We start from the raw sequence: 12,845 nt of genomic DNA, 5'->3' as shown, positions 1-12,845 counted from the left end.
TGCGGTGTACTTAATTCATGCAAAACTGTGATTTTGAAGAAATTTGTGATTTTTTCATTTTATGGAAATTCCAAATCGATGATAGAAGAATACACAAACTTTAATAATTTTCCACACCGCAATAAAACTTATGCTGACCGGTATTGCAACGGATAACCGTCGTCCTCTAGGTTTCGAACATCAACAAAGTACCAAAACGCCTACATGTTACAGTTGGGGTGGGAAGCAAACATACTAGGGGTGGGGACAAGGGGGATGATGAGGACATACACTGTATGACACCCAAATACGAAAGCCAATTACCAATTAGTTCACATATAAGAACTTAAGAGCATGGTATAAGGCCAACAAGGTCACGAAAGGGGGCACGTTAGGCAGAGGGCAAAGAAATGGTGGTTCACTTATGGATGATTCCTTTCATTAAGGCAGAATTTTATTAAGGCTTTACGGTGAGCTGATGACATAAAAATTGCCATTTCGTTAACTACATTCGCAAATTAACTTTGTTTAAAATTAACAACCTTTTAAGTTTGATTTAAGTGCGTAAAATTACAAAATTTCATGTGGCCTTCTTTTATGGTGGTTGACAAATTCCACCAAATTGTATTCAAAGTCGAGTTTTACAGCTATAAGTTATTGAGAACCGGTAGACGCTCTTCAACGTTTTTTCAACAGCGTAGTTTCGCAAAACTAACAGTAAGTCAAGTGAAATCGTTGCCCTAACGAGGCCTATATCTGAGACGGGTCATTCATTCAAAGTTGAGATCGTCGATTGACGAATGTTGAAGGAAGGATTAAGCTGCTGGAGACATCATCTACATAATACCTCGTAAGCCGCCTAAAAAGGCGCGTGGCAGGGGGTTTTAGGACACTAGCCGTTTACAGCTAACAAAAATGAAGTGCTCTAACGAAGTTGGGACTTGCATTTATTAAATTCCTTCATGGTTAGATACAGGTACAGAAATACAGAAAACCTTAAACAGATTTTAAATGGATTAGGCTGGGAGCTACATATTTGAGACATGGAGATTATGCAATAAGCTTAGATTTCTTGAGCTATTAAGAATAGATCAATTTCAGAGCGACATGGAGAACATCATATTAGAAACTCACTATAGTTCCAGGTCGAACAGAAATAATAAATTAAGAGAGGCTGAATGATTATGTTTAGGGATTCCTTTTGCCCTCAAACAACAAAGGACTTACATAAATGCCATGTGGGACTCCATTAGAGCATATCCTCTTTTATCTGTTGACGGCTGGTGGTATATCCTCTCCTGCCACATGCCTTTTGAGGCGGTTGGTGGGGTAGTATGTAGATGAAGCCTTAAGAAGTCATGTGCAGGTCAAGGTTGTAGAGTTTAAAGGTGGAGTCTGAGGGGGAGCTGGAGACAATAGGGTGGTTTCCTATTTTTTTTTTTGATTGCCTAAATTGAAATATTATTACTCCTGGAGTGTGTATTTCATGCTTTTAGATTTTTAAATGACAATATCTATTTTTTGCGTTTAAACGAAAAGTCAAAATTTTCAAGCATGCGAAAACGCGATGGCTAAGTAGGAATGCTGGGAAAACCCCATGTGACATCATTCAGGTTGCCGCTGCTACAGAGTGAGGTGACCTTGGGGCGAGGCTTTCAGCGCTGATACCGTGCAGGCTGCTAGCAGGTAGCAGAGTACCCAGCTAGCAGCCTGGCTTTAATAAGGATTATTAATAACCTATCAAACGAAGGAAACTTTCTGACGACAGGCAATTTTTATAAGTGATTATTAAGAAATGTTTCCCTATTGTTGCTCTGTGCCTCATGCATGCATTCTTAACCTTTTTACTGCCACCGGGCCGATAGATTGACCCTCGAATTTAAGTATACCGGGACTGGCCACGGTGATAACTTTTACGGGAGTCACCCGCAATGCACAATTGTGCGAAAAATCCACAGAGAAAAAATCATTCGCCTTGACCGGGATTCGAATCCCGGTCAAGGCGAATGATTTTTTCGCAATATTGACCCTCGTTGGTTGAGTGAAAACTGCCGGGGGCCGATTTATCGGCCCAAATTATTTCACTTTTTTTTGTGATTGTGGCCTTTTCAACGGCTGTAACTTATGTTAACCCCCATAATCTATCTATGGTTATAAAATAGAAGAATCTATATCTTAAGAATTGGGAAAAAAATCTAGACGTATTAAATAAAATTAAGTAGCTGAAAATTTTTCAATCTGAAATGTAGCAAATTCCAGTTGGCAGTCTTCGCACATCCCACTTGAAATGGGCTGGCAGTTAGAGGGTTAATCTCAGATGATGTAAAACTCCTGACTACTAGTATAGAATCTAGGTCCCTCTAACGTCACATGGACAGACATTGTATGGGCACCAATTTGGCCTTTTTCAAATCAGGTTAAAATTGACCATTAACATTCATCCAAACTAGGATATCTGTAATCAAATAATTTGTATATTATGAGTACACTTGTGTTGGGTAACAAATCACAATCAATGCCTTTCATTTTCTTTTATGAAGGAAACCCTATGTTAGGCCAAAGTCCTTTAGCCCTTTCCTGCTGGCGCCTACTATTGGAAAATGTTTTCCATACTACGAGTTGCATGAGAATATTTTAAACCTCTCTGAATGGAGCTTTTTTTGGGGATGAGTTGCCTGGGTATTTTTGCCCCTCAGATTTGGGACCCAGCTCAATGGGGTTTCCGTCCCTTATCCCAGCCACTGGACTAGGCCCTCTAACTCTATCGTAGCATAAATTCACGGTCAACTTATAGCTGTACCAGTCTTTTTTAACAAAATGTTGCATTTGATTTTCAATAACTTACTCTTGTAAAAGAATTACTTACATTTATCTAAGCATTGTGGAATTTTAAACAGATTGCTAGTGCTAATAACAAACAAGTTAGTGAACACAAGGCCAGAAGTCCATAATTTAAACTCTAAAACTTCGTTTAAAATTACAAACGCACAGAACATATCTAAGAATACATTTCAGACTAAATAATTGCAGTATGCAACAAGATATATCATTGAAAAACTATTTGAAGTGTTCCCATGGAGAGGAGGTCCGAATTAACAACCACGTAGTCCATTTAGATAAACGTTTATTGCTCTCATATCGTACGTAACACTCACAACCAACACAGTACCATTACAACATGGCGCCCACTACCTCACGCTAGAGAAGTTACATAAAATCTCAAATACTCTCGACCAGTGGTGACATCTACAAAACAATAGACACACACACACACATTTAAATACACTTCATCCCTTCCCCAAGTTACATACAAAATTCCAATCCCTGATAACAATGGTTATTACATAAGGCAGTAACAAGTGACATGTTACAAATGTACAATTTTAAAATAATAGAAACATAATAGAAGTCCTAAAATTCAGCAGGTTTCAACAATTTCCCATCATCAAAGGCTACCATTATCCCCTCCTCTGCTGGCTCCAATACCTAGAGTCCAAAGAATCACTCACCGTAAATACCATGTTTGGTCTCTACAGAGTCCATCGCCTTCCCTACGATGTATCAAGTGCTCCGTATTTTTCAAGGGGTGATGGACTCAATCCTGCAGGGATTGGAGGGAGTATACTGCTATGTTGACGATGTGGTAATTGTGGGGGGGAGTTTTGATGAATGTAAAGAAAGAACTGGTCTTGTTTTAGATCGCTTGAACAGACCTGGTATAAGGGTTAACTCTGAAAAGTGTGAATTTTTTAAGCAGAGTATCATGTATTTAGGGCATTTTATTGATGAGTCTGGGATCGGACCAGCAGAAGGGAAAATGAAGGCCATTATGGAGTGCCCCTCTCCTGAAAATATTCAGCAGCTAAAGTCATTCCTAGGTATGTTCAATTTCTATAGTAAATTCATTCCTATGTCATCAACCTTGTTAAGTCCCCTGTATAAGTTAACTCAAAAGAATGCCCCCTTTTTGTGGTCCAAAGAGCAAGAATCAGCATTTTCCTGAAGCAAGGAGTTGTTGCTTAATAGCAACGTTCTGACATTTTATCAACCTCAACTTCCATTGGTTTTAATCACTGATGCCTCCCCATATGGAGTGGGGGCTGTTTTTTGCCATGTGATTGATGGGGTAGAAAAGCCAATGTGGTGTGCATCAGCAACACTGACCCCTGCAGAAAAGACTCTTAAATTTGGCAATTGCCATAATGGAAACCGAAGCTAAGGTATTGGAGCCAGCAGAGGAGGGGATGATGATAGCCTTTGATGACAGGAAATTGTTGAAATATGCTGAATTTTAGAACTTCAATTATATGTTTCTATTATTTTAAAAGGCACGCCATAAGCTCTCCTAAAAATTGGAACACACCCTTCTTTTAACTTCATGTGGGCCTTAAAAGAACTTATTTTTGCTGTACAATCCCCATCAAACACTGAAGGATACTTTGCTCGCAACAGATCCTCTGACGTATTGACATGGTTTATCTTTAACATGCCCCTCCAACTGAGCAACAACACGTCCAACCATGATTGCCCTAGAAGAGGAATCTTAATGTCAGACTCTACAACAAACAGTTTGGGTTTTTCTCTTTTTGAAGGAGACTCTACCCAGACCCATACCTGCCCTGCAACCTTTAAATCCCGACCCGAGGCTGACTTCAAAGTTAAGGGACTGGGTTCGAGAGAAATTCTTGGGAATAACTCTTAATAATAAGGAAATAATCTCATAAATTAATATCACCACTTGGTTTGCCTCCCCCCAGTTATGATTCTTGTTCTGCCAGTCAGCCAGGCAGTCTTCCATCATGTACTTCCAACTTCTATTTAAAATAAGACCTACTCCCTTTCATTCAATCTAAAATCCTAATCTCTTTCTTCCTCTCCATTGTTTACACAACATTCTTCCCTCCACACTGCTTTCAACATCCCAGCACTCACTCCATCCATACCTTATCTCCCCTCATGCATCCATTGGGGACACCAAAGGCCAAGAGGTATGCACTTCAGCCCACCCAACAAAATAAAATTCCTCCTTGTGAAGTCCCCACTACAGCCCAACATTGACTATTGCTTAGCACCCTGTTCGGACCTCAGTGGGAGAAAGGCTTCAAGTGGTGCAAAATGCCTGCATGCGGTACGCCTTCCGCGTGGGCGCCTAGGCCCATCTGACTCCCCTTAATGCTCGTGAAGGGTGGCTGAAAATCAAGCGTCGAACACTTGCAGTCCTGCAAACCAGGTGGAAAATTTGGAAGCACTGTGTTCCATCCTTCATCCACAACAGCATGGCTCTGCTCAGCAATATCCACACGTGGAACACGGGACATGGGGGAAACAAATTTCTGGTCCCAATCGTAATAGGTCCTCGCGTATGGCGGGATCCTTTGCCCACTCTTTTAATGCCCTGCCGGATGACCAGACATGCAACTGAATGCAAGGACGAAGGTGATCCAACAGCTGGCAAAAATATACAGTGTGGCCTAGCTACATATTAATATAAATTATCTACCATCATATTCATTTTTTACTGATGACTGCATTCCTTCATTTCCGTATCTATAACCTTGTAAAGAGAGCCCTGGTCCAGAGGAAGGGGGGGCCGGATAGTGGCCTCATCTGGGCCAAGTAAAAGAAATAAATCAAATCAAATCCTCTGCCCTCACATTCCATGTCCCCACATTCATTGCTGCCCTCTTTTTCTCCATTCTCTTGGTTTTCTTTTCTTCTTTCTTCTTACGCCGCTACTGTCGATGATAGGTTTCTGCATGGCTTTTGCATGTTGACAACCTTAAGAACCATGCTAACCTCACACATTTGATTGTACTCCATGTTTTCAGGGAAAAGGTACTTTGCTAGGGATTCCCAGTTCCATTTCAGCAGTGTTTTTTTTTACATGACACCATCACGTGGACTACCTTTCGCCTGGCTCCTACCCTTCAACCTATCTGTCATGGGTGGCCCTACCAGGAGTAATTGAGAATTAATTCTGCCAGTGCAGCTCTAGGAGTCATACGAACACTCAAGCCTTTCCACTGCAGCAAGTTTTTAGCCCATGAGAAAGGTAAGATGGGGGAAAATTCCTGTATGAAATATTTAGCTGAAATTATGGAGTTGAGCTAATAATTGGCTTATGTGAATATGCCTGATGATAGGAAATCCTAGTATCAATAAAAGCTGAGAGGAAAATATCTTGGAAACCATTTTTCAATTAGACAATCATTCTCTAATGTTATTAGTCATCTAAGCTCATATAGTCCTTGGCAGATTAACACCTCTTCCCCTTTCCATTGAAGATTGTCTTAGACTTAAAAACACTGGTTATTGAGATATTTTTCTTGCAACTTTGCTTCAGGATTTCCTATCTCCAGATTTTTTCAAGTAATTAGCTTATGCACTTACGAGCGAATACATTACACCCCAAGGCAAAGCTGTGTTATAGCCCGGGCTCAACGGGTTTGTACACTGGAAATTCCCTCCCCCCCCCCCAATAGATGCCTCTGAACAGATATGCCAATGATTGTGATGGAGAAAGAGTTGTTAGTCAAACATAGAAGGCTTAAGAAGAGATTAGAGCTGTATAAAGGGAGATAGGATTAATGTCCAGCTTGAGAGAGAAGTGCAACTGAAGATTAGAGGGTTGGCTGAGGGGAAATAGAAATTTTGTAGCTCAGCCTTGTCAATAACCCAAGGTGAGGGTAGAAATAAATTATCACGTTCTTTGTGACATGACCCACTGCTGAACTTACCTAACTCCCTCCCAGCTCGATGGCAAAATATCGTTTTTCTTTGTTTAGTATCTGTCGCCATTTACTGAAACAATAACAAAACTTGGTGCGCCAACATGCTGACCTATGCGCTGTGACTGGGAGTTAGTGTGTCCCACCCGTTGGTCAAACCGGCTGGAGCCATTCAAAATGGCCCAACATCTGCAACTTGGCCCACCACTTATGATGACAGATATCCTGTTGGCATGCTATTGTGTGTGGACCATGTGCATTCTGTGTGTTTCATGAATCCAACCCCTGACTTGGAGTGGATGACTGACAATGGAGTTTCATAATTATGTAGGATTTTAACTTAGCTTGAAATTACATTTCAATGCTGAGACACTATACTGACCATTTTACTTGCCATGCACTTATTTCCACTCTATTTCCACCAGATATGTATCACTAGTCCTTCTTTCTGTAGGAGTACATTCTTCTAGTAAGCAATCCATATTTTGAAAATGAAGATATTTTCTTCATTTTGTGGGGATTTATTTTTACCAAAAATTTTTGCAAGGAAATTAAGCTTAAAAATATCATTTAAGCCACTTCTTCATGTTCATTTTATGTTTTATTTCTTGTAAAAAAAGGTACATTCAGAAATTTTTGGCAGGAACAAAGTTTCAGGTGTGAAGTAATGTGCAAATTGATCTTGGGTGTGGCAAAATGAGCTCCAAAAAGGCATTACTTGAGGAGCGTGAATATCGTTGCTAATGATCAATATATCTAATCTCATAATTCATGATTATGATCACCAAGCAAAGCAAATTCAAATAAAGTTGGTGCATCTTTGTGATTGTTGGTCAATTCATTGCACTTCATAGGTAACATGTGTAACTGCGGAAACTGACATGGAATCAGAAGTGACACAATGTGACACCCCAGGCATCCTTAATATACATTAGGGAGATCTCAAGAGTTATAAACCTGAGCATATATTTCGCCATTTTTAACCCCTCTTGTAAGCAAAGGTAAGATTTGGTCCTCTACCCACGGTCTTACCCATGATTCTTAAATTTTTTATATTTGCTTCATAAAAAGATAACTAATTGTTTTACAAAATATGAAAAGTGTTTCTTTAATGTCACCAGAGCACTGTAAAAAAAGGCACTGTTGAAGAACTTAAGTGGTATTTGTTGCTTAATTATCATAGATACACGTAATAATATATGCTGCCTGGAGGTTTTGTGCTCCGTACGATACACACTACACGACCACTTCTTCCTCCATTGATAAGGAGACCTTGTCTTGCACAAGCAATGCTGTAATGCCCCCTTCCAGAGGTGTAATAGTGATGGAACGTGCCGGAATGCTGTACCGGCACTGGCTGACAAAAGACATAATAGTCAAATAACACTTTTATCGATTTTGCTTCTACTTCAAAATTTCAAATTTATACATTCGAAACCAAGACTAAAAATTTTGTAATAAAATGTAAATAATAAATTGTAATAAAGGAAAGACAGTAAAATTTCACTTATAAAAAGAAAGTAAAGGAAAGTGCGTTCTGGCACTGCTAATTTTGCCATGGTGTAACTGGGTATAATACAAAGCTTAATGCCGCACACATTTGCAATATAACTGAAGCTACTATTGATAAGGGTAAGATTATGTACCAATTGTAACAAAAGGATAAATAAAAAAATAATAAAACAAAAAAATTGTAATAAAATGAAAATAATAACTTGCAATAAATAACACGCAGAGTAATATTTCACTTCTAAAAAAAGTTATGGATGGTGCATTCTGACACTGCTAACTTTGCCACGACGTCACTGCCCCCTTACACCTGTCTCCATCAGTAAGCAACCTTATAACCACCCACCCTCCCCAAACGGCACTTACATAATACTTGATCGTCCCCTAATGAGAACGCCTCTTCCTCAAACTGACCTCTTCAAGCTAACATCCTCATCACTGTGCCTCCACGAAGTCCTATAATAAACTGATCATCTCCTCAGATATGGAGTTGAGGAGGAGTTTTTATGGGCATTTGTCCACTGGAGTGCACGTAGGCCCAGCCACGCACCTCTTCAACCCCTTATCAAAGTGAGATCCAGTTCGGCAGCAGCGATGGACATAGTCGAGTGTACTCCCGACAGTGTAGCAGACGTAATAACATCTGCAGCAATCTTTGTCAGGTAGAATGCCATCTGCCTTGCAGGCAATTGGCACTGCCGTCGTCACTTCAGTTGAGGGAGATGACACTGTCGTAGGAAAAGAGGTGCAAGATCCAGCAACGCATCTCTGAGCCCCAGAGTCAAAGTGTGAGCCATCACGACACTCCTTCTCCTTATGCTGGATGGAGCCATCTGGGGAGACATAGCAGAGAAGATACTTGCGACAGTCGTTCGGAACAGGATATGCTCCTGAACCATTTGTGCATGGTGATGGCTTGGGCGTGGTGGACAATCCAGGAGAAGTTGACAATGTTGGAGGGAGGGAGGACGATGGCTGTTGGCTTGGTGACGTGGATGATTGCTCCATTGTGGATCCACCCATTGGTGTGGAAGGAAGTGCTGTGGATTGCTTGGTTGCTGGTGCTGATGATGTTGGGGCAGTGGGGGGTTTAGTTGCCATGGTTGATGGAGGTAGCTTGGTAGGTGGCTTAGTTGCCGTGGTTGAAGGTGGCAACACAGTGGGTGCCTTAGTTGCCATGGTTGAAGGTGGTGGCATGTCGGATGACACCAATGCCTCGTCTGAAAATACAATTCCTTGTTTCACGATGAGACTTAGCTTTGGATAAAGGATGCGATACGGACTGGTGTCTTCGACGCACTCGTACGCATAACTTGTTCCTTCCAGGGTGCCCTTGTCACCCTTCCTGTTGCACACGGGAACGGGGGGTTGCCTGCAATCATTCCCCTGCGCAGTTGACTTCACGCATTGCTTCAACTTGGGATCGAAGAACGGCTTTTCGTGTGGGCACACGAAGTTGAGCGACTTGCCGCTCGCGCAGATGTGGTATTCTGCGCATGAGAATGGATCTGGAAAAATAGTCTCCTGCGAGGTGGGCGGACACTCGAAGGCTTTGTACCTGCGGAGTGAGCATATTGTTATGTGTAAAGAGGCATATCAGTCGGTATATCAATGTTGGCCTTCAAATTTAACAGTTTCACAATTACTCTTATTTAATAATTTTTTTTACTCAAAGGTTACGCATCACTCCCTTACATCCAGTCGTATTTTGGCAGTCTTGGTCATTTTTGTTTAGGTTGCTTAACTTAGTATTAAATACTAACTAGGCCATTGTCTAGAAGATTTCAGGATGACAAATAAAGTAATTTCCAACTGTGCACTGAACAATGTGTCGGTCCTTTCAGATTTCAAATTTATCACACATACGGTTCCATTCGGCATGGTACGCTTACGAATCATTTTCGGTGGCCGTCGAAAGGAATTCACCTCTTCGCATTCACGCTGTTCATATCAGGTTTGCATCTGCCGCTAGGGGCGCAGCTGGGAAATGAGGCTAGGGGGGGTTTTAGGCAACACTAGACCTGGGGTGTGTGGTATACCCGCAAGGTTAAGCGGGAGGTGCGCAGGCCGTCCCCCAGAAATTTTTTACAATAAATGATTCAAAATGGTGAAATTTATGTCTTTATGAGGGATATATTATTAATCTTTACACTCTTCTATAAGTATATTAATCAATTTAAGTAAAATGGATCAATTAATCTTAAAAGTTTCTCTGAGCTCTGGGGGGGGTTATCTCCCCCCCCCCCTCCCTGCGCCACTGTCTGACACGATCGGGTTTATGACTTATTTTGCAATTTTCTTCGCGTATTTAGTGTTATTTATTTAGCAACAAGACAAAAATATGCTCTACTAACATTATATGACAGAACAGGGTTTTAGCTGATGTTACCCTTAGTTCGAATGAAGTCCGAGGAAATCAATGTACCAATGACTCTTCGATTGTTCATTTAAGGTGTGATAAGGTATTTGGAGGAGGCGACCGACAGCTGAGGCCATTTGCACCATTAGAGAAGGGTATGGAAGAAAGGATGGAAAGAATCCAGGCGTCGGAATTAGCCTGCTCTTTACGAAAGGCGCCAAGGGGACCACGGCTTGACGTCCCATTCGACGGACGGAGTGTTGCGCTTCAAATGTCCTCCACACTTCATTCATGCAGGGATCGGGTAAACCATGATGATTCTCTGCCACCGCTGGGATTTGAACCCGAGCTCACGGTGTGGGAAGCGAAAACACTATATCCAGCACACCAATGTCCATATCCATGCTCTGGGCCACTCATGACTGCGAATGCTTTGCCATAGAGGATGCCCAACTCAATCCCACACAATATTGATTTCTGTTGCCTTGTTCGGTCGCATTTTAATCGCCTTTGAAAAATGTCCGCAGCGCGGTTACCATTGCGATGCGATCCACTTTTTTTTCAATATTTTCTATTTTAATGTTTGTAATTGTAAGGAATAGCATTGAAAAGTTATGAATTTGTTAAATAACATCATCATAATTTTTAATTTCGGTTAATACCCCTAACTATATATAATTTCTTCGTGAAACTCGGATCAATTAGTCCGTCAGCGACGCGAGTGGCGACTTCTGTAACCCATTTAAATGCGCGGTCGTTGACAACACATTATGAGACTTGAAAATTCTCTTTTGTAATATTCGTGACTTTGCCTGCAGGAGATCGCGATGTATCGGAGGCTTCCGGCAACAATGGCAATCTCGCGGCCAATCGGAGCGCTTGGCTCAAAGTTTCTGTAGTTTAAATATGGCGAACTTTCGTCCTAAACATCACTAGTAATTTTGGTTCCTATTGGCATAAGCTAAGCCAATAGGAACCTGTGTATTGCGATTTGCCTCTATTTAGGTACCGAATATGTATATACCGTACGCATAGGTGCAAACACATGCCGCACGCCACCGAATCGAATCGAACACTATCGCTGCTGGACGGAACCGAATGTGTGCGAGAAGAGCCTGTAGAATACAATTTTTGGATGATAAAACTCTTAGAAATTCTGTTAATAGGGATCAATAGAATTGAAGTTCACCGTGAAAGCCCGCAGAATATTTATATTCCACACGGCGTTAACGTACCTGCAAACTGCATTATCATCGCATGTGGCGACATCTTTTGACGAATCACAAACTTGCGTACCAGGACACATCTCCACCCTCCTATCCAGGACGAATAACCCGTCTCTTTCCACGCAGTTGTAAATCTCTTGACAACCGTTGCACTGTTTTCCTGGTTTCTGGCATTTACTTTGAGGGTATTTTGCCGCCACGAGCCCTTGGAAGCCGAGAAGGATTATGACGAAGGCGGCCAACTGAAAACGCATTGAATCCAATATAAACATCATCCGTTTCTCCAAGAGATATTTGGCGATTACTACTATTTATACGATAGAAAAATGAGTTGAAGCGTTTCTCAGCGAATGCCATTCAAAAACGTTCACTTCCATCCTTGCAGACTAATTGATTGTAAGTTAAATAGTCTGCAAGATAATAATTAATTAAGAGCAGAATGGGTCTGTTTTAATTAAATCAGAGTGAATCAATGCATGTTTAATCGCATGAATTTCAAAACCTCCCATAGAGTTACACCAGAAGTTTTAAAAATACCTATTCGCACCTTCACAATTTTGTGTTTGCAATGGAACGCATGGCGAAAATGAAATAACTCTATTCGGGAGTTTTAAATGCCTTCACAAATTGTTTTGATAGAATTTACAATGTTCAAATAGCCGTCCAGTGTCCCATGAAAATCTTTCCATAAGTCATAAATGGTTACTTGGTATATTAACACTTACACAAGTTATTGCATGAATATATGAATACGAAGATGCACCCCGTGAACACCCAACTTGTGCGGATGCAAGGACAGAAAATATATCCCAGTTCTAATTCGGTGCATGGGATTGCACTCGTTCCGTTAACACTTTGAGTGCCGGCTGCGAATTTTAAAATCCTACTGAAAAATCCAGCCATTTTTACTAAATTCATACATTTTTTAAAACATTAGCATCAAAAATATATTTATATTGATGCGTATTTCGGTAAAAATGGACGTTTCTCTTCTTTATGAATTAGTTGCATAACATTTATTGCTAATTTTTAAATATATATAAT

At 40.9% G+C, this 12,845-nt stretch overlaps 1 protein-coding gene across 1 annotated transcript; it reads right to left on the bottom strand.

The window, feature by feature from the left end:
• Positions 1 to 7,943: 7,943 nt before the first annotated feature.
• Positions 7,944 to 10,995, bottom strand: LOC124159779 (mucin-2-like). Its single transcript, XM_046535697.1, has 3 exons — positions 10,964 to 10,995; positions 8,767 to 9,774; positions 7,944 to 8,064 (listed from the first exon to the last, which is right to left on the bottom strand). The coding sequence occupies exons 1-3, from the start codon at positions 10,993 to 10,995 to the stop codon at positions 7,944 to 7,946; spliced, it is 1,161 nt and encodes a 386-aa protein (XP_046391653.1).
• Positions 10,996 to 12,845: the final 1,850 nt, after the last annotated feature.

Source organism: Ischnura elegans, chromosome 5 (assembly GCF_921293095.1).
Source record: "Ischnura elegans chromosome 5, ioIscEleg1.1, whole genome shotgun sequence".
NCBI classification, from domain to species: Eukaryota; Metazoa; Arthropoda; class Insecta; order Odonata; family Coenagrionidae; genus Ischnura; species Ischnura elegans.
Note: the sequence above shows the minus strand (reverse complement) of the source record. Positions and strands in the feature narration are given on the sequence as shown.